Here is a 23,222-nt window from a genome sequence, read left to right as displayed (position 1 = left end):
CCTAGCAGTTGTGGCATCATTCTAAAAATTGGTTTCATTGGTTCAGTTGTTTCCATAAATTTTTGAAATTGTCTTGTACATGCAATGGAATATATTTGGCCATAAAATGAATTGGCTTTCTGATACAGACCTTAAAAATACGGTAAGAATGGCAGACATAAAAGAGTAGATATTGTATGTCTCTACTTTTTTGTGTGTTATGTAGACTAAACAAATGCATAGAGAGAGGCAGAAAGTAGAATAGAATAAGGAATAGGAAGGGTGTGTTGGAAGGGTTGCTTAATGATCTTAGGGGTCTTTTTGGGGTGAAAAAACATTTTGGAAACTGAACAATTGGAGACAACATTGTGAATACAATTAATGCCAATGAATTGCATCCTTAAAAATGGCCAGTGGCAAAGTTTTAAGTTACATATATTTTACCACAATTAAAAAAAAAGTTAGAAGTCCTATCGGTCGTATGTCAAACCCAGTCAGTGAAACCTTGACTTCCTATTATTTAATTATTAAAATTCACACTTTTGCCCCATTGTTAAACATGAAAGAAGGAAAAATGACAGAGAGGGTTGGCATGTAAGGATATGTTTGGAAATTTCCAGTCCCCTTTGCCTCTACACGTGTGCAGGTCTGAAGTAGCGGAGTACTGCCTAGGCCATACGGCTGAGGTCTGAGGTCAACACCTCTGTGGAGTTAACACACAAAATGACTGTTTTTGAAACCAGGCAACAACTACTCACGCGGTATTTTACAGAACAAGGATGCCCCCGTATTTGTTTAAAAGGGGATTAAATATCTAATGACTGTCAGAGAGTGAGGAGCTTGAGTCAGAAACTCCTCATTACTGGTTTTGTTGTTCACAGTATCTTCCATTGCCACTTCTTACCATGATTATTCTCTTTTTACTTTCTTGAGCACATGGAAGCAAGTTAGTGTAACTTGATGTCCTTGTCTGCTGCTGGCGTCAGTTTCTCTTGGTTGGTTTTTCTCATTACGGGTTATGCTTTTCTGCTTGTTTGCTTTCCCAGTCATCTTCTCTTGAATGCCACACAGCAGAGTGTTTTTCCTTGTTGGGCACTGGATATTTCTGATTTCTATAATGAATTCTTTATTCTGGGGTGAACTCATGTTGCTTGAAAATGGTCTCATTCTTTCAGGGTTTGTTTTTGCAACTCCTTGGGCAGATCCAGTGTTAGCCTAACAGCAGCTTTTCCCCCGTCTGCCTCAGGCTGGTGGAAACCCAGCCCATTCATCCCAATGTGAGTTCTGGCGATTGGTCTCCCTGCTCCTTTCCAGTGATTGTGTCCTTGGCCTCAGTACGTTTCCCCCTCGGATGTGCTGAGGCGAGCGTGGCACTGCCTCCTTCCTGGTATTTCTGTGAAGATCTCTCGTCTCTGTTCTCTGCTTTGCTGATTCTGGCTACCCTGGCCTTCCCTGACACTTGCCTGTCTTCTCAACTTAGGGATGCTGCTGGCCTCCACCTGGCTCACTTCCTACCCTATCGACTATGGCAGGAAATAACCCAGGCAGAAAGCTAACAAAATTGTCTGCTTCTGTGTTTCCTTCTAACAAATACCATTGTCCTGTACTTTTGCTAAATTGGTACAAATTCTTGTTGCATACATTTTGTCTAAATATTTTTTAGTTTGCTGGACATAGAAGAGGATATTTGGTTCTTGTTAGTCCATCGTGTCCACTGCTGACTTTTCAGCTGTGATAAAAATTCCCATCTATCTTCTGCCAACTTTGGTGATAACTTTAGAAGAGTTGGCAGTTAAAACTTACTCTCAAGTAAGAGGCTAATCAAGATGCTGTATTATTCAGGCCTTACTTTCTTTGAATTGGACCAGCAAAAGGTAATAAAACATTCCAGTGTAGCTGGAGGATCTGACTCATGGAGAGAGCTTTAAAACCACCAAGTGTGCTTGGCTTTTCTAAATTATATATTCCCAAACTGTATGGCCAAGAGAGAATAATTGGCCACAAGGACTTTTGGTTTCTCCACATCAAGGAGACATAGTAACTTGTTTAGATTAGTCACTAAGGAAAATGTTAGGGGGAATAATTACATATGTAAAAATCCATGATGGGTTATTCAAGAGGGAAAATATTGCTTCTGACTTATATAGAATTTTTATAATAGAGGAAGTTACCAAAATTAGTGAGAAAACTTAAATTATAAAGTGATCATCAGCATTCATTACAACAGACCGAAGACCCTACATCTTGATAAGGTCGCTGTATTAGTCAGGATTCTTGATAGAAACAGATCCAAGCAGCATGTGATTCATTATAAGGAATTGGAAGCTTTTATGGAGCTGAGCTCTCCCAGGGTTTACAGTTGGTCAGCTAGACATCCAAGAGAGCCGATAGTGAGTTTCTAGTCCTAAGACTGGCAGGTTAGAGACCTAAGAAGACCCAGCAGTTTAAAGGCAGGAGGAAAAAAACTGAGGTAAGGGAGGACTCCCCTCTTACCTGGAGGGGAGTCAGCCTTTGGTTCTACTCAGGCCTCTACCTGATGGGCAGAAGCCCACCCACATCAGGAAGGCCAGCGTGCTTTCCCCAGCCTGTAGATTAATGTGTTGAATTTGCCTAAAACGACCCTCACAGAAACACCCAAGGAAATGTTTGACCAAATACCTGAGCAAACCTATGACCCAGCCAGGTTGACAGATAAAATTAATCATCACAGTTATGTTCTGAGATTCCAGTTAGATGTGCATATTGGAGGTACACTATTCAACGCATTGTAGCTTATTCTTTTAAAAAGCCACTGGAATGTATTAAAGGGGTTGAGGTTACGATTTGTACTTTACAATGTTGAGTTTGCATTTTATATGAAGAACTGTAGATGAAGGTGACAGCAAGAGTGAAATAAGGGAAAGACCCAGAGAGCTCTAGAGTGTGAATGAGAGCTGTCGGCAACTTGAAGAGGGTATAGCAAAGAGTTAAATAATTGACATTTGAAGTGACATAGCATTTCTACACCTGATGCTTGTTATTGTTATTGATCCATTTTCCTCGAATCATTGTGGTGACTACAAGCTTATTTCCTCCATCCAAATATATCGTGTTTCTTTTTTTCCCCCAGCTGTTAATAATCCTATCTCCATCACACATTTCCTTGGCTTAATATTTTAGATTATTTTCATTGTCATTAATTTTAAAAAATCATTGATCTAAAAAGTACAGAGACACAGAGACAGGAATATAGAGATCTCCCATGTGATGGTTTACTTCCTAAATGCCCACAACAGCTAAGGCTAGGCCCAGCTGAAGCCAGGAGGCTGGAGCTCCACCTGGATTTCTCACATGGGTGACAGGGACCCAAGTATTTGATCTACTGTCTCCCAAGGTGTGCTTTAGCAGGAACCTGGAATCAGGAGCAGATCTATTTTGAAAATAAATCCAAGCACTCTGATATGGGATACAAGCATTCCAGGTAGCATCTTAAGCACCATTCAAAAACACCTGTCCTGTCACTGGTTTTTAAAACACTCAGGAAAATCTAGGAATTAGCTTGTTTTGTGACCCTTGCAAGAAATTGCATGTCCATGTCATTTCTGGTATGGTCTTTTTCCTTTTTATTCCCAAGAGAGAAAGGTCTAACATGGAGGTAGGTAGGCAGAGATGTCAGACACAATTGGTGATTTGCAAGATTTGTAAAATATACAATTTAAATTTGCCCTAGGGTCACAACATATATGCTCACCTAAGAGTTAAATATATATCTATTCTGTACTCAGGGAGCTTTGTAATAGTAGCAGAGTCTCTATGTGTGGATCTATAATGAATGGAGCACATCTATTTTAGATGGATAATCAATTTTGAAGTCCCTTGTTGTAGGTAAGCTGTTAAAACAGAAATGTTATCTTCATGAGTTTAATGAGTAGCTTCGGTGATAGCTTAGTGACAGAGATGGAAAGAAAGGGAGGTGGGGGCGGTGAGAAAGAGGAGAATGAGTGTTTAATGGATATCTACTCGCAGACTTGAATGTCAGCAGCAACGTTCTCTCTCCTGGAAAATGTCTTTCAACTGCATAGCCCCTTACTATTCCTGCAGCCCACAGTAGCATGGAGACGGAAACTGAGAATGTTTCTAAGAAAACTCTCCTTTATATCATAATGAGATCGAGGTGGATAATATGTAGAGATTGCTGGAGCAGTGGTCAAATCTAGGGAAAAAAAAAGAAACAAAAACAAAACAGAGTGAAAATACCATGTCAAACAGGAGATAGCTTATAATGAGCCTGGAAATCGCATGTCGGATAGCCAGCTGGCTGGCATTTCTTCGTATCCCTGTCTTGTCAAGCAAACCACTAAACGCATTCTCATACCCTATTTTCTCAGCCTCTTAGTAGCTCGCATTTCTGCCTACTGCATTGAAGATATGAATGAATTGGAAACTCTACCACTTGAAGAAACAAGAATGAAGTCTTTCTCCCTATTCAACAGAAGTTTCTGCCTAGACATGGATATTTGGTATTGTTTCAAATGCTTTTGAAACCAAGGAAACTTTTGTTTCTTCCTTAAACCTGCCTTAATTTTTCAAATATCAAACGTTTGACTCACAACCTTTTCTGAATTCTGTGGCCACATTTGCTAAATACTTTGGACAGAGGTTGCCTGAGGTCTTCAAGCAAGGAAAATGGAAGCTTTCTCTCCTCATTTGAGGTGTCGGGATTGGGAGTGGGGGCGGCATTGTGGCACAGTGGGTTAAGCCACTGCCTGTTACCTGAATCGTATATGGGCATTGGTTCGAATCTCAGCTGCTCCACTTCCAATCCAGCTCCCTGCTAAGGCATCTGGGAAAACAGCAGAAGATGGTTCAAGTACCAGGGCCCTTGCCACCCGTGTGGTAAACACAGATGAAGCTCCTGGCTCCTGTCTTCAGCCTGGCCCATCCCTGGCTGTTGTGGCCATCTGGGGAGTGAACCAGTGAATCAAAGATCTGTCCCCCTACAACTCTGCTTTTGAAATAAATAAAAATAAAACTTTTTGAACAGTCAATAATGCTCAAGTAGTTGGGTCCCTGTCACCCTTATGTAAGACCTTGATTTAGCTTCAAGCTCCCAGTTTCTTTCTGGCCCAACCCTGAGTATTGCAGGCATGTGGGGGAGAATATCCAGCAGGTGGGAGCTCTCTGTCTTTCAGATAAATAAATATATATTTTTAAATTGGGAAAATAGAGGAAATTAAAGCCAACCTTTTGGCTGAAGCAAGGGTTCTATCAAATTGTTCAATAAAGGGGCAAATATTTGGCACAGCAGTTAAGTCACCGCTTGAGACACTTGCATCCTATATTGTAGTCCTGATTTGAGTCATGGCTACTCTGCTTCTGATCTAGCTTCCTACTAATGCATGCCATGGGAGGCAGCAGATGATGACTCAGTTATTTGGGTCCTTGCCACCCATGTGGGAGATACAGACTGAGTTCTGGGCTCCTTGCTTTGGCCCAGCCTAACCTTGGCAGTTGTAGGTATTTGGGGAGTGAACCAGCCTACGGAAGATCTCTGTCACTTTCTCTCCCTCTCTCTTTGCCTGTCAAGTAAAATGAAAATAAGTAAATTAATTTTAAAAAAGCAACAATTTGCTGTGGCAGCACCATCTGTCTGCTCTCCTAGATGTTTACCTCCTGGTGTTTCTGCCCTCCCTTATACTCTGAGAAAACAGGATCAGTTCCCAAATACACATCTATAAATGAATAATAACACATTTCAAGGAATAAAAAGGCCATTTCTAAACATTTATTCCATTTTTGTAGCATAATCAGTTGTTGCTTGTGGTTTAGGGATATTCATGTAATTTCTGTCTTGTAAAATTATTAAAATTACCAAATGTTTATAGCTATTTTTAGATGCAGACATAGAATAGTCATGTATGATGGGGACTGTTTTCTGAGCCTTTTGCATAACAAGACGTCAGGGATATAAGATGCCTGTTATGAGCATCAGTCAAACTGTGACTTCTTTCCTGTTGCTGGAAACTTTAGTTACCTGTACTTTGATAGTGGAGCCCTGTCCATGACTACGGGTAGTATTCTGCTGAATACAAGGCTGTAGCCAGAAGCTTGGGGTCGCAAGACTGTACAAAGAAGGCCTGTTTATTACATAAATGTTTCTTCTGTTCAAATTGTACAGTTATGAATGAAGGGAGCTGAAAAGTAGCAAAAAAAAAAAAAAGATGGAGAAGGAAGAAAATATCAATGTCACAGACATTTGGCAAAATAGGTTAGAAGGGAATTTTTCTGCAAAGTTTTCTACCAGGCCTAGAAATCACAACTTAATGCCGCAAGTCTTGTTTCCTATTATGAAAAAGGTTGAGTACCGTGGGCTGGCAAATGTCGATAGCCTCTGATTCTAAGGTTCTGTGTGCTTTCTTGCGAATGCAAAAACAAATTCCAGTGGACCTTTAATGTAGATGAGGGTCTAGTATGAGTCCCTTCCTGTGTCTGTGTTTGTGTGTGCCCATGTGTGTGGGAGGGGGGTTATAAGGCAGGGTGCTTAAATGCTTTGTTGCATTATGTTAATTCCTCAGCAGTGCAATCAAATTCATGTCGTAATTAAAGCTGTCAGTTGGAAGGCAAGCCAATCGCCACGAAAGCACAGCATAACAAATGAAGTGAAATGATTCTGCGTGTAGCTATACAATGCTTCGCCAGGCATGAAATTAAATAAGTAATTTGATGTTGACATCAGAAATTGAAATGATACCCACTGTTCCCTCATTCAGTCAGACCTGCATAAACAATAGCCAGAACAAATATGCACAACAAAGCCCTCTTCTCCACCCAGCTCCCTGAGTAATGTACAATATATATGCAAAATGAGCATAACAGAGCTTTCCCGGCCCTGATGGATGGCATTTTCTTTGGTATACAATAAGATGATCTGTATGTGGGGGGTGTATGGAGGTGATTGTGAAGGGGTTCTTCTGGGATAAAAGATATTTGCAAGGAAACGGGGGTGGGGGCTCAAAATAAACAAATCCCATGGTCTCTCTGAGTAATTCATCCTAAAAATGAGTTTACTTCCCAGGGGCCTGACTCCAGGCTGGTAGAGACCTAACCTGGCTTTTGCCTTCTTCTGCCTCATGGCGGGTGTGGGTGCTGAAAACAGGTGATGCTGTCACGTGGTTAATCACGGATATGAGAAGCTGTCGCCATGACTACTGGGGGTCTTCCTCCATGCTGTTTCTGGGATCAAGAATGCAGTAGGAATTTTTAAAACCAAGTCCATTCTGCAAGATCACACATCAGTTGTGCTTTATTTGCTTGAGCTTGTTGGAAACATGAAGAAACTTTACCTTTGAGGACTGGATTTAGGATTGCCCCACAAGCCTCCCCCTGTCCTTGTTTGGTGGAGATGTACTAACACACTGTATTTCTCTCTCAAACAGTTCAGAATCAAGAAGATCAATCTACTGTATTTCTGGAGATGTCATTCTCCTGAGCTGTTTACCCCATTTAATCCATTATTTTGTTTATTTATACATTAATTCAACATAAACTTATTAAATGCACCCTGTGTGCCAAGTTCTCGGGAAGTGATGCTGAATGAGCCAGACGGTCCTGGCTACCTGCAGTTTACAGACCAGGCGGCAGGGCCTGCAGGTGACAGAGCTAGGAGGGGACCGAGTACTGTTGCATCAGGTGGAGGCGGCTGTGGCCAGGCTCCGGGGAAGGTGCATCAGCTGACTCAGGCTCCTCAGGGAGAGGGCCTGGCTGCTGCAGGGAAGCTCAGCAGAGACCTGCGGACTGACAGCCTCGGCTTTGTTTTCATTTCAAGCTTATTTAGGGCCCCTCTTAATCAGATAGCAAATGCTGCAAATTAAAGAATTTGTAAGAGAGGTTTTATCAGAAAGACACAGCATACAAACAAGAGCAACCAAAAAAAAAAAAAAAAAAAAACTCAGAGAGAAGTTCAAAACATACACAGTGATCTCTTTTTGATTTCTTACCCCAAACAAGTGATGCCTTTTATTTATTTATATTTTTGAGAATTACTGCTTCTTTTATTTCCCCGTGTGTCAAAACTATGGCAGCCAAAATGATAATTCTTACGACTAAACCCTTCAGAAAAAACGGTGCTTTTCACTGCTTCCCTTTGGCTGCGCATTCTTTGCATTTTAGTCTACTAATTATGTTTACAAAATGTCTCATTTTTGAAAAATACTGTGTGTGTACTAACTGGTGCCTTTAGGGAATAAACTGGCAAGTAGGTCATACACTGGAAAAGTCATCCAAACCCACTGGGCTTTTTATTTTTAAGTCAGTCTGGGCTTTTTCCTCTTGCCTGCCCCTTTGCGGCCACAAAGCTGAGTAGCTTGAGACCAGGGCATTGAATGTCAGCAAGTCAGGGAGGCAGGCTGATGTGTGTCTGTTTAGTCTCAGCGCAGGGCGAAATGCCATCATTAATTCATTACCCAGCTGCCTGTCAAATAAATTGGCAATTACGTCCACCGCAGAAGCTTGGAATTCAGTAAATAGCACGTTAGCATCTCTGAGTTGTTGAGAGATGTAAAGGGGAAAATTAAGCAACACGGTGTTTGTATCAGTAGCAGATGACAAGGGGCAGCACACACTGGTGATGTGATGTAGTGATGAAAAGCCTGCAAAGGGCGGTAATGAGCTGTGTGGATTGGAACGTGTTAAAAAACCATTGCTGATTTTCCACTTTGTCTTTATGCTTTATTACAGAGTTCAGCTCCTTCCAGCTTGGGAACAGGCTACTTTGTAAGTCTATCTCAACTTCCACATATGTGCCTTGCATTGGCATTGATTTACTTCTATAATGAATGCTTGTTAGAATATGAAAAAAAAATCTAAGAAATTTCCTCTCAGTCTTAAAGAGCAATCTGATTTCTGTCCTTTTACCAGCAATTGTTTTGTGTTTAAAAGACAACCTGATGGGCCCTAAGGTTCATAAGTCAGTCTGAGGTGTACATTTGGTTCCCAACATTCAGACATTTACACCTTGCCTGACAGTGCAAAGGGACACAGGAAACCTGACTGGCTCCTGCCACTTTTCTCCATAATTTGTGTGTGTGTGTGTGGGGGGGGTGTCATGTGGAGGATGGAATTCACATTATGTTCTGACATATTTATTCACTTTCAAAATTCCTTGAAGAACTTCCCTCCATATACAATGGATTGCATTTTAAATTTTTTGATGAGTGGTGATGTTTTAATGGATATTTGCCCTCAGTATCTGGGTAGGAGACCTTTGAGTTTTCCTTCAACAGTCATTAAACTCCTCATTTTAGCAAATGAAGGTGTATTATTCTATTTCTGGACCTTATCCTCCGTCCTGTGGGCATCATCGCAGTATTTTTCATTCACTGATAAATTATCACTTCATTATGTTTATTTATAGAAAAATTGTCCTTTTTGGATTGAATAGTCTTTTTCAGTACATAATTGACAAAGGATGCAGATAAACATTGTTTATGCATCAGGATAATATGCCAGAGAAAAGTGTATTGTCATATTAAAAGGAACCTGATTTGTACCTGAATGATGAACGGTGATACTGTAATACCTGTTTAGCATTTTCTGAGAAAATAATGAAATCCTGAAAATAAAATTAAGTAGAAAATAATTACTGATTTAGTTTAGTTGCTTTTAACTTTTTTCCCCCTAGCATGCTAACAATTACTCTGATTTTCTTCTGCCCACACAGTTTTCTTGACACATTTACATTAAATATATGAAAACCAGCATCATTTCATTGAATGAGATTTTTCCAAGTTTGGCAGAAGTGGCATTTTCTAGATGTGACTTTTTTTATCCTAGTCTATAAAATGAGAATAACAAGGATAAAGATAATTTGGAACCTACTTAGTACAGTTAGCACTTATACTTGCTCCTGCTTCTTGTCGATGAATATTCATGCTTACAGAAACAAGCAGGAGACACGCAGGATTAGCAGTTGAAAGAACAGACGCAGTGCCTTCTGCCATCTCTTCACACCAGGCTGGATGTGGGTTGAGATGCTGGAAGTGAAATCTGGAGGCTGCCAACGTCTGTGCTCCATCCAAAAGCTAAATTCTTCCACTTTGCTTTCTTCAGCAGAAATAAGGCCAACAACTACCACCTTAGCCCTCGATCACTTTTAGACTGAGAATTCTAGTATTTTCTTTTACTGTCAGTATAACTGCTCTGAAATAACAAAGCCACTTCTGGCAACATTGGGATTTTCATTCTGCATTTTTTCCCTCTAGTTCTGGAAGTGTTTACTTTTATTCTTTAACAGTACATTCCTGTGAGTAAAGAATGTTTAATTACAAACCTAAAATGATTTTTGTGCCTTCAGTTGTTTCCTAATACATAAAAGTTTGTTCTTATTTTGGTAAAATTGCTTGTAGAATTACTTCGCTTTTATAAAAATCTGTCATATTATTAGCTTACATGGAGAAGATACATACCAGATGTGTGTTCAGCTCTCAAGTATGACAAAAATGCCCTACAGAGAATGTGTTTCCAATAATGTGATTGTTCTGTTATCAGAGTGCAAATCTATTGATATTGTTGCTAAATCCTCATAAAAATATCTTCTATTTCAAATTTCCTTTCAACATTACCACATGTAATACTCAATTTCAGGTACTAACTTCGACGCTGGTGAGTTTCATACTTTCTAGTGGAAGATATGTGTTAACAGGCTGTAGGTCTGACTCTTTGTGCAGTGTTTTGTGGTTTGTATCGTCACGATAGCTTTTTAATTGTGTCTGTAAAGAAAGCTTGGTGTCAGGTAAGTGGAATGGTAATTTTTCACCTCTATCTTAAATCCTCCTCAGCATCTCTTTGGACTGTGGATGGAGGTAAATTGCCCGCTGAGTCAATGAGCTATTAATGCAGTTGAACCACATTTGAATTCTGGCATAAGAAAACGGAAGGCACTGACCTGTTGGGTTTAACAACCTGGAACTGTTTTCTTCAGCACTCTCCCATTTTACAGCATCACTCTAGTTTAAGAAACTTCCTGCATTTATTACTTTTTATATAGAACTTTTAGTGAAAAAGATTCAACACTGTCTACTGTATATATTAATAAAATAGATATCCATCTAAGTATACACATGTCCACACACACACTTACACACTCTTAGCCAAGGCCAGTGTATTGTTGTTTAATTTCTTTTGACTTATCAGTAGTGATAAGTTAAAAGGTTTAAAGGAGAGGCCTGTGTTTTTGATCTGGTTTCATTTGTTTACATCTCTCTGGTTCTGTGTTGCAAAGATGTCTGCTTAGGTCTGTCACTTTTCCAATCCGTTTAAAAGCAGATTTGAGGAATGAGAACAGCAGCTAAAATCAGTATTTACATAAGCATATTGCAAAGAATTCTTAGAGTAGACAAAATAGAGAATGATTGGAACAAACTTTTCACATTTTTGGGTGCTTTTGAATAATGTACGTATTACACACACACACACACACACACATACACACATACCCATTCATTACATACTCGCGCAGCTCATATTCTAAATATAGATGAAAGTATAGACTAGTTGGAATCAGTTTCCTTTTTTTTTTTTTTTTGGCAGGAACCCTAAAACTTGTTGGAGCGTATGTGGGGTTTTCTGTTTCTTTTTTTTCAACGTCAATGCAGTGAACATATTTTCTTTTCAATTTAAATGTTCCAGATTATATTCTCCTCTTAAACATGTATTTGTAGTTTCATTATGCATAATGTATAATTAAAAATGGTCTCTGAGGCAAGTTGTGTGACCATGGGCAGGTTAATTAATTTCTTTGAGTCTGTTTCCTTATCAGTAGCTGCCTAATAGAGTTGTGGCTATTAAGTGATATGTGATATGTAAGACACATATAGCAGCTCTCAGTAGTAGCAAATAATACAGGTTCCTTTTACTATGCAGCACTATCATTTCCGAGGGTTACCACCAAAAGTAATGATAAAGAAGTCAATTCTGTAATTTGTACCTTTATTGAAAGACTATTTTATTTTCATTACATTGTTTACTAGCATTCTCAGGAGCCTGGGGGGTTGGGTGTGGTCAGCTATATACCAACTCAGTCTGTATGTGAACATGAAACAAATATTGTGTGATCTTCTGTGCGCCTGTTCATGGTGGAATGAACTCTTCCCATAGGCTATCCATACAGTAGAGTTGTTCCTGTTTGGGTTGAAGTTGCATGTTTATTTTCTCCCTCAGAGACATTAAAAGCGCTTGTTGGCTTTTCAAGACTGCTAAACAGCTCTTAGGTTTGGACTGGGAGGTGAAGTAAGACCCATTCAATGTGTTCAGATTATAAGAGGTCATATCACATTTTGGCGCCTCTCTTGTACCAGAAAGAAAAAGGATGCCCTGGAATACCTGTTAGGTAACGGGAAGCGAACAGAGTGAAAAGGCCAGTGAGCTGTGGCATCACAGGGAAGATCAGAGTCATTCCTCACAAACACTAGACTGCGAGTATCTATAGCTGGGAGCTAGTGTTGGTGACTTACTTGCCAGGCTGAACTTGGTTTAAGGGAAGTAAGGCTTTTCCTTATTAAGTGAATCTTTCTGCCCCTCTCTGGATAACTTTCAGCCTTCGGGCAGGTTTGAGTCTAAATGTATTAGGACCATTACCTCAAACTGCTTTTGTAAACTCCAGTAATTTCTCTTAAGGATTTCCAACCAATAATTTTCATCCTTCTCAATTGGGGCACATCTAGTAATCAACATACTTTAAAGTTATCAAAGAAACCAACTCACTTCTACCTAGCGATTAAAAGTACCACATTATATAATAAAGGGGAATTCGGTACCTGGGTTAAAATGGGATTTGTGTAATTACTGTTTTCCTTGGAATTAAGTTGTATTGACAGTGCTGGTAACAGGCAGTAGGTGCAACGCATGTACCTATGACTTTCTGTCCAGAGTAATAATGGTCATAAAGAGCAGATTCTTGGCCCCTTTTTGCATTTTTACTATAAACCTCTGAAATATCTCTTGTTAGCCTTTGTTATAGTTTGTGTAACTCCCAAAACTGTTGCATGGTACTTTGTTTACTCAAATGTGCTTTTTAAATTTCAGTGTAGATTTTGTTATTAAGTCAAAGAATGAGTTCCTCTAAAAAGACTGGGCTTTTCTTAGCATGATATATCTTGGGAAGACTTTTTATTAAACAGACATTTCTGACTTTTTATCTTTGTATAAGTATTAAGTGTTTTCCGTGTTAGGTACTGTTCCAGGTGTGAAAAGCCATGGCTGCCTCTTGCAAAGAATGTAATTTACCCCAAATCTGGATCCTTGCCTTCCTTTGTGATGCTTTTAATTATTTCTGACACATAGTGTTTAAAGAAGAGGGTTTGAGCTTTCCAGAGAACCTGGCATTATTATTAGTATTTCTATAGGTTTTAGTTTCAGAAGTATAGATGTATCAACTTCACCTTGGCTGTGCTGTATCCAAAGCAGAGGAAATAGTCTTCTCCCCGCCTACCAGTACTTACTTGCTGGTGATGCTGGGAAATAATTTTATAACTCATCATCTGTTAAGTACTTATATTTAAGATTAATGACATTAAGAATTTTTAACATTTCTGCTCAAAGAAGACTAATATTTTCACTTGTCGCTAATCAGCCATTTACTTTATTGATAAGTATCCATTATGTTGGAAATATTTTTTAAAATCTAAATTCCATTTTGAATACCATCACAGATCTACAGTTGTCATTACTAGAGCATTTGGACTATATTAGGTTAGTAACAGCTCCCCAGTTGGAGAGTTCAGTCACCAAGATGATTCAGACATCTATTCTTGGCTCTTAAATTAGATGCCATATAAACCTGGCCCTCAAGTCAAGGGTGCCTAGTTGAGTTTTATACGTAGCCAACTGATGAGTCTCCTGAGAAGTGTAAGTAGAGCACTTTGAAGTTGAAATAGTGTAAAACTTGATGGACACTTAGATACTCAACAGTTTAAGAGAGGGTGGAACGAAGTTGGAGGCAAACTGAGCAACAAAGGGGCACAGCAAAATAGCATAGTACTGTGCAGTTGGAACAACTACATCATGATTCTAGAAGAAGGCAGGACGGTAGTTGGTTAGGAGTGTCACCTGGATAGAAGAAATGGAGGGTAAAGCCAGGGAGGGAGTTGGGTGAGTGGAAAAGGCGGTGGTTTATTGGTAAACCTGAACTTGACTTAGTGGCCTCAGGAGTGTCAAAGGCTAGAATTGATGACTCCAGTTGTCTTCCTGGAATTGGAACCCCAGGATTAAGAGGTCTGATTGCAGGACACTAATTAGTTTGGGAGATAGAGTAGGTAGTTGGAGATTTAGATGTCTATGTAAGGGTCACTTAAAATGTAGCATGTTACTAGTATCATGTAGCTACCTTTGTATTGTGCAGAAACATTTGGATAGCTCGTATCAATTGCTCTTCCAATTGGTAAAGATTTTTCATATTTTTAAACTGAAACCTTTAAAATACTACCCTGAGCTGTGTTTGCTGCCTAGCAACAAAACTAGGATCTAAACTAAGTAGCTGTTTTATTAATATTAGGAACCACAGAATTAATCTTTCTCACTCTGGAAGATTGATTTACACCTGGACTAAGTATCTGCATTCTAATAGACTCCTTCACGTAGGGATAGATAAACTTTCTAATTTCAAGGGCCTTAGCCTGAAAATATAGTTCTTTTTTCCATTTCCAATTCATACCCTTTGGTCATGTTTTTGATCTGTTGTTAGCATTCTGACTTGGGGAATAGGATCTGTGAGCCAGGAGCAGACATACCGTGATTAAGGGACTAGTACAAGTGGAATTCTGATGTGTAGACTTTTAATCATTTGTAGAATTTTGCATTGGGATACAATTCCTAGACCACCCTGTGGTACCATCTTTAACTTCAGTTTTTCCATTCAGTATGAGAACTGAGAAATTTGGTGAAAAAAGATAATTATATGAAAAATAAACAATTGTTATGTCAGTTTGCAACCAATCATCTTATGCTTTTGCTTCTTAACGTTTGTGAAAAGGAATAGACTAAGTATTTTAGATATTTGCAATCATCAAGAATCTTCATTGTCATCAATGCAAACTCTAGTTTAGGTGGTGAGGTGACAGCTTAGGCATGACTGATAGATAAGGGGCAATGAGGCTCATCCTGGTCTCTCTACCCACCCAACCAATCCCTTTAGGTGGCCCCCACAGATCTGGAGAGGCAAAAAAAAAAAAAATGAAGATAAAGGTTTAATGATCCACCTAAGAGAATTGCTATAAGGCCTTCAGTTCTAGTATTTTACAGTCTATGATCCTAACTATCTTACTTTAACTGTCTGCCCAAATGGGAACAGTGCTTTGCATTGGCTTTGATACTGTCCTTCAACCACAGGAATACAAGGCCTTTGTTGCCTTACTGCTTAGTGAATTCTGCTCTTCAAAATTAGCACCAAAAGAAGCCTAGATTTTAACTGAGTGGCCAAGTTTGCCCTTTTTGGGGGTTATTAATGTATTTATTAATTCATTGTTAATAACATAACTATTCATAATGAAAATATATTTATGTCACTCATTTAGGATTAATACATGGAATCATTGATGCTGATGGCTTTTCCTGTTCCTTGGCTAGCATGTCCTATTGGTCATAGAGATGATGCAGTAAGTAAAGGCTTTAGCATGGGGCATTGACAATCCCAGAAAGAATGGATAGGTCACTGCATGGAATTCTGATAATAATTTTCATTTCCTGTTCTTTTTTCTGTCACTCAAGATTGTTTTAAAATAGTTGGACATTTTCAAATTATAGAAATACTGCATTAGTTGGGATGACCTGTATAAAATGAGCCACAGGCAATATCCACACCCTAACGTTTACTCTGACTACCCACACCACCTTTATTTTGACAGATTTAATAGCCTGTAGTTTTATTGGCTATCAGTCAGAATCTTTCGGATCAAAGGACTCATCTTTTGCTTAACTGCTTTAAAAAATATTTTTCCTGAAATTGTAAATTAGATGCTTCCCAATCCATTCGTAAGAAACTCGCAGCATGGTACACACTAAGAGCATCATTTCAAAAGAGGTTAAAAAATGCAACTGGGGCTTGTTAAAGAGGAAAAGTGCTATGTTAACTCCAAGTGTCACATTTTCCTATAGGCAGCTCTAGCAGTAAACAAGAGTTATTGGAAGCTTAGATAGTTTGAGACACTTCACTTATCTCCCGGTAGTTGACTTCAGAAGTCAAACATTTAAAATGCATTTTGCTCATGTAAAAATGTTTATCCATTTAAAATATAGTGTCATTTTAACAAAAGCACCCTGGTGACAAGTTGTCTAGATGTAGCACAGTTAATAAACTGCCAGGTCTTATACACATATACTAAAAAGGACCAGCACAGTATCCAAGGACTGCTGTTATAAATCATTGTTAACAACCCTTAATTTGCTTAGCAGGCTAATGAATGATCTCCAGTTTTCCTTTAGTAATTAGCTTCATTACAGTCATGTTAAAGGGACCTTCCTTATACTAAATCTCTGCCCTGAAATCTTTGTCTTGTTTGTAGGATAAAAAAAAAACACACACACACACACAACAAAAAACAAATGAACATGTTAGTCTTCATTGATGTTTCCCTGGTAATAAATCCAGATGCAAGCAAAGTGGTTGTTTTCAAGTAGAAGCATTGCCAGAGGTGATGAACTGTCTATGAGGGTTTACAAGCTATAATATAGTAGCAGTTTGGGGATGGAGTGGTGAAGCCAAGTAATTGCAGGGTTTCCTGTCTAACTGTGTTGCTGTGTGTAGCCTCTGATTTTAAAAAGCCATTAAAAATGCAGCAAGGCACAACAGCCATGGTTCCTACTGCACTGCTACGGGTACTGCGTATGTTCATCACGTCTCACAAGGTCTTGCCCAGATGTACGAATGATTACTTACAGGTAGAGCTGGACTGCCTCAGAAGAGAATTGTGTGCAACTCAAGTCCTGAGTAGCATTGTGAGGACTCACCAAAAACTCAGCCAAGATGCCATATTTCTCTTACTGCTTCCAAGGGTTCATTTCCATTTGTAGTCCCTAAGCAGAGTGAGAGAATCCTGTCAATAACCTACTGTTCTCCAGCTTGGTGGGAAATAGACCCAACTTTACTCAGAAAAGGTAGTGATGAGGGGCCAGGGCTGTGACAGAGGAGGCTTAGCACCTCCACCCGAGGCACTGGAATCCCATATGGGCAGTGGTGCTTCTCCTGGCTGCTCCTCTTCTTATCCAGCTCTGCTGTGGCCTGGGAAAGCAGAAGATGGCTCAAGTCCTTGGGCCCCTGCACCTGCATGGGAGACCTGGAAGAAGCTCTTGGTGCCTGGCTTTGGATTCGTCCAGCTCCAGCCTTTGCAGCTATTTGGGGAGTGAACCAGTGGATGGAAGAGTTTTCTCTCTGTCTGTAACTTTCTCAAATAAATAAATAAATAATCTTATTTTAAAAAGAAAAGACAGTGTTATGTACTGAGTGGAGAAAGTCATGGGAAGTCATGGGTTTCCTTAGAAAATATATTTTTGAAGACTTATTTATTTACTTGAAAGGCAGAGTTACAGAGAGAGGGAGAGAGAGAGAGAGAGGAGAGAGAGAGAGAGAAGGAGATACTGTTCACTCCCCAAATGGTCGTAACAGTCAGGGCTGGGCCAGGAGGAAGCCAGGAGTCAGGAGCTTCTTTCAGGTCTCCCACATGAGTGCAGGGGCTCAAGCATTGGGCTATCCTCCACTGCTCTCAACAGATGCATTAGCAGAGAGCTGGATCTGAGTGGAGCAGCCAGGACTCGAACTGGTGGCCATGTAGGTGCCAGCACTGCAGACTGTGTCTTTAACCCTCTGTGTCACAGCACCAACCCCTCTTTAGAGAATTTTTTAAAATATATTTTTCAAATGACTTTGCAGCAGAATTAACTCTGTGATTGAAAACCTGGCTTCTGTGGGGAAAAAAAAGGCAGCATTTACACTAAAACATTCTGCAAAGCAGAGGAAGCTAGTGAATCTAATATGTTCTTTTAATCCAATATTAGACAACTAATAATTTGACCAAATGGAAGCCTTGAGCTGCATTGTACAAAGGCATACTATAGTCATAAGTTATTTTCATCTGTGTTGTTAAACTGCCAGCTTTACTAATTTTGTAACTGAAATAGACCTATTACTTTGATTTTACATAGGTGTAGAGTTACAGAACCTCTGGGTCAGAGGGACTTTAAAAATCACCATGTCTAGCCACCAACTTGAAACATGACTGAGATAGTGATATATTGTCAGGGTTGGTTGGCAATTAGAACTGTGACCTGTCTCATCCTGGAGACTGACCTTTCACCTAGGATAGCTGAAAATCACATCGTTTTCCTGCCAGCTATGTCACACTGTTCTCCTGATGAAAGGACTGTTACCGAACAATGCCGAAGTCTTTTTCATATGTCATACCACTACATTGTATTTCTCCAAAAATCCAATTGGATTTTCAGTTTTAAGAACAGGACCTTTTTTAAGAAACAAAAATCTGCATTAAATTTCATCATGGTATGCTTAGTACTGTTAGTACTCTAAGTACTAAGTACACTTTGTTCTTAGAATATTATTCCAACCTATTTAGTTTCTTCTAGTAACGTTGTTGTCTGTCTTAGTTAGTCCTTAGTAAATATCACCCAGTGCTGTAAGTCTGTCTCTTGACAGAGATTTCACTACTAACAGATTTTACTCATTGCTGTCTTTGTGATGCCTCATCTTCATAGGATTCAATGTATTCTGGCTGGCTTTGGCAAGTTCTCTGTTTGTTTCCATTGTTGATTTTTACCCAGGGCTTCACCAGAAATCATTCTTCCTTTGTTTTGTTTATCCATGGGTACATTTGGATAGGATTATCAGATAATCTGTGGAATAGTTAACATACTTTGCCTTTTTTCTTTCTAGTCATCTAATTTATTTTAAATAAATTAACTGGACATACTCTTTGAACTGGAACTCATTGCGGTGTTATAGAATGGCAAAACAATTAACCACTAAAATATACTTTCAGAGTTTTAGTTACAAAATGGATATATTCATGATAGACTTTTTAAAAATTATTGTAATATGTGACCAACTATGATGATCTAAAATGGATGAAAGGACATTGTAAAGAGATGCAATTTGATATAGTATTAATGTCTTAACAGATATGCTTGGAAAAGAAAGCAATAAATGATTAATAAATATAAGTAGCAGATCTGTGTTATATTTCGTTGTGCCATAAAAGTGATATTCTTGATTTGTGAAATGTTTTTAAATTTCGGTGCAGAAATTACAGGTTAATTTTTAAAGTTACTGCATATTCTGAATAGGTCATGAAATTAACAAACTCTTTGTCACATTTGTATCTGCGTGTTGACTGTTTCTTCATTGTTCAAATGAAGGATTGGCTCAGGATTCACTTGGAAAGGGGCCTTTCAGAGTCGGCTCACCTGTGGATGTGCTGTTTACACAGCTATACTCCTAGCTGAGGGGACCATACATGCTCAGGGACCCTTCGTACAAGTCAAGGTGTCTGTTATCCTCTGCCTGAGCAGTGTTTTAGTGAACTTACATCAGCCTAAAATCACTTGAATTCTTTTACTCAGAATGTTAGCAAACAAGGATAAAACCAATGCAAAGCCAATTATTTATATAGATCCTATGAAAGTTTGCTCTTCTTTAGGCTTTTATGGCTGAAAGGATCTCTCAGTCTTCCTTAGCTGGGGGCGTGGTTAGAGTTGGGTTTCCCTAATTTTCCGTTTTCAGCCTAGTCCTCAGTGGTTGATTGCTGAGGCCTTGTGGTTCCCTTTCCGTGTTTCGAGTCTTGAGATTTTAGAGCTCTTATAGGGAAAAGAAAGAATCTGCCTTGTTTTCCTGCTATGATATATACATTGTGTTGTTTTCTACTTGGTATGATTTTTTATTACCTTTTTGATCTTCATTGACCATAATTGTACTGATTTTAATTAGCAAGGATCTTTGTAACGATTTTCACTCCTGTATGTATGCGTTTATGACATATTCTTCATTATGTACTTGAATTAAGTCCAAGATGTGATTAGGAATAAGTGTTTATTGAGTGCTGACTATGGGCCAGATACTATTCTGAGCTATTTGCATATATTAATTACTCATGTTTCATACAGTGACCTTCTGAAATATGAACTATTGTGTCTTCATTTTATGGATAAGAAAACTGAGGCCCAGATGAGGTAAGTAACATGCCCTAGCTCACACAAGAAAGAGCAGTTTAAGTAAAGAATTAATCCTGATAATTGCTGAGAGACTGAATATTTCTTCTTCATTGAACAATAGGAAATTAGGAATGCTTCCCTCTCCACGTTTTCAGGAATATATGCTAAGTGGTAAGGTCTGTCTGTTTTCGTTTCTCTCTTAATTAGACATGAAGCAAGAAGATTCTTATTTTCTGTTTATTACTCTTTCTTCCAAGTGTAGATCCTTATCTCTTTCTCAAACAGATGGTTTTATAAGTATTTTTAAAAGATTTGTTTGTTTATTTGAAAAGGCAGAGAGAGAGAGGGAGGAACAGGGAGAGATCTTCATCCAGTGGTTCACTCCCCAAATGGCTACAACGGTCAGGGCTGGGTCAGGCTGAAACCAGGAGCCAAGAGCTTCATCCAGGTCTCCCATGTGTGCAGAAGCCCAAGTCCTTGGGCCAGTTTCCCCTGCTTTCCCAGGCACATTAGCAGGGAGGTGTATCGGAAGTGGAGCAGCTGGGACTCAAACTGGTACCATATGGGATGCTGGGGTCAGACGTAAATGCTACACCATAATGCTAGCTCCGTCTGTGTGTGTGTGTGTATTTATTTATAGTCATGCTTTGCGATATGTGTAAGCCAATCCAGGTCAAACCTGACTTATGCAAGGACATCAACTAGGCTGGGCTTGTGACGATGTTTGGGAACTTTCTTTTCTCCTTTTCTCCTTCTTTTCCTTCCTCTTTTCCTTTCTTCCTCCTCTCTTTCCTTCCTCCCTCCCCCCTTTCCAACCTTCTTTCCTCTTCCTTCCTTCCTTCCTCCCTCCCTCCCTCCCTCCCTCCCTCCCTTCCTCTCTCCCTCCCTCCCTCCCCATCTCTTTTCCCTCCCTCTCTTTCTGAAACCAGTAAACTTTATTTCAAAGGCATTTCTAAGTTCACAACAAAAATGGAAGGGACAGAGTTCACAAAACCCCCATCTCCAAACATGTGCAACCTCATCCACTATGGCTTCCTCAGCTGCAGTGGTACATTTCTTACAATCAATAAACCTACACTGACACATCACGACATCACTCAGAGTCCATGGTTTATATTAGGTTCATCCTTCTATAGGCTTAGACGAATATATAATGACACTGTTGTAGTATCCTACAGAGTAGTTTCACTGCCCTAAAATCCTCGTTGCTTCACTTGTTTATCTCTTTCTCCCTCCCTTAGCCTCTGGTGACCACTAACCTTTTTTACAACAATCCTTTAAAAAACAAAAAACAAACAAACAAAAAAAACCAAAAAACTCCAGAACATCATGTAGTTGGCATCCTAGAATATTTAGGCTTTTCACATTGGCTTTTTTCACTTTGCAGTTCACATTTCTGTTTCATCCATGTGCTTTCAGACCTTCTTAAACAGATTTCCATTTAGCCTGAATCATATTCCATTGCCGGGGAATACCGCAGTTTATTCAGTCTTCTACTAAAACACACCTTGGAAGTAACCACTTCCAAGTTTTAGCAGTTATGAATAAAGCTGCTAGATATATGTGGGGGGGTTTTTGCGTAGATATAACTTTCAGTTCATTTGAGTGCAATTACTAGATTGTATGGTAAGATTACATTTAGTTTTGTAAGACAAAGTTTTGTATTATATCATTATTTTACTTTGCAGCTCTCTGATGACATGTGTTGTGAACATTTTTTTCTGTGCTAACTTGCCATCTGTATATCTTCTTTGGTGAGCTACCTATTTAACTATTCTGCACATTTTTTGTTGGGTTATTTCCTTTTTTAATTATTATTTTTGTACTTTTATATAGTTGAGAAGCAGAGAGAGAGGGAGAGAAGGAGGGGAGGGATAGAGGGAGAGAGAGAAAGGACACTTCCTTCTACTGCTTCATTTTCCAGATGTCCATAGCAGCTGGGGTTGGGCTGAGACTGGAGCCAGGAACCAGAAACACAATCCAGACCTCCCTTGTGGGTAGCAGTAACTCAATTGAGCTATCACTGCTGACTCTCAGCGTTTGTGTTGGGAAGAAGCTGCAGGTAGGAGTCAGAACTGGGGATCCAGCTCAGGAATAGTGATGTGAGACATGGGCAACTTGACCACTAACTGGACTGAAGACCTGCTCTTGTTTTCTAATTGTTGAATTTGAAGAGTTTTTTTGTATATTTAAGATAATACCCTCTTATCAGTTGTTTTTCACAAATATTTTCTCTATTTCTATGGCTTATCTTAGTCTCTTGCTTTTATAGAGCAGAAGTTTTTATTTTTAATAGAGTTTAGCTTATCAGTTCTTTCATTCAAGGATTGGGTCTTTGTTTCTGGAAATCAATCACCATACACAAGGTCACCTATATTTTCTCCTTTACTTTATAACTTAGAAGTTTGCATCTCATGTTTAAATATTTTATATACTTTTAGTTTTTGTGAGGGTTTTAAGGCCTGTGTCTAGTTACATTTTTACACATGAGATTGCAGTTGTCCCAGCACTATTTGCCTTTCCTCCCCTGTCAGAAGTCAGTTGTATTATGTGAGTCTATTTCTGAGCTCCCTATTGTTTTCCATTAATTTAGTTATCTGTTCTTTTCTAATTCCATTGTGTCTTGATTAGTGTAGCTTTTAAAAAAAAATGAGACACTGAGAACTCTGATTCACTCATTAATGCACCAAATGCCCTCAGTGGCCAAGGGAGAGACCAGACTGAAGCTGGGAAATGGGAACTCAATTCAGGTCTCTCATGTGGGTCATAAGGATTTAATTATTGAGCTACCATTGTCCTCCTAGGGACTTCATAGCAGGAAGCTGAAGTCATGATTGCAACCAGGAATCTAACTGAAGTATTTTGATGTAGGACATAGGTATCGTAATTGATGTCTTAACTAACTAACTGCCCACTCCTAATGTAGCTTTATAGTGTCTTGAAGTTGTGAGTCCTCTTACTATTTTTTTCAATATTGAGTTGTCACTTCTAGATCTTTAACCTCTTAATATAAGCTCTAGAATCAGACTGTTGATATCAATAAATTGACTTGCTGA

General features: G+C 39.1%; 1 protein-coding gene across 10 annotated transcripts in view; it reads left to right on the top strand.

Annotated features, from left to right (window-relative positions):
- Positions 1–23,222, top strand: part of AUTS2 (activator of transcription and developmental regulator AUTS2) — a 1,249,738-nt gene that overhangs the window by 562,911 nt on the left and 663,605 nt on the right. For 9 of the 10 annotated variants that reach the window (XM_051847919.2, XM_051847927.2, XM_051847923.2 and 6 more), the window contains one exon: positions 8,695–8,730. In XM_051847919.2, coding sequence (XP_051703879.1) covers positions 8,695–8,730 — 36 coding nt within the window. Of the gene's footprint in view, positions 1–8,694; positions 8,731–13,308; positions 13,312–23,222 lie in introns of all 10 variants that reach the window. The other variant, XM_051847929.2, reaches the window with a different exon arrangement.

Source organism: Oryctolagus cuniculus, chromosome 19, assembly GCF_964237555.1.
Source record: "Oryctolagus cuniculus chromosome 19, mOryCun1.1, whole genome shotgun sequence".
In the NCBI taxonomy this organism is placed as follows: domain Eukaryota; kingdom Metazoa; phylum Chordata; class Mammalia; order Lagomorpha; family Leporidae; genus Oryctolagus; species Oryctolagus cuniculus.
This window is presented reverse-complemented; position numbering and strand designations above follow the sequence as displayed.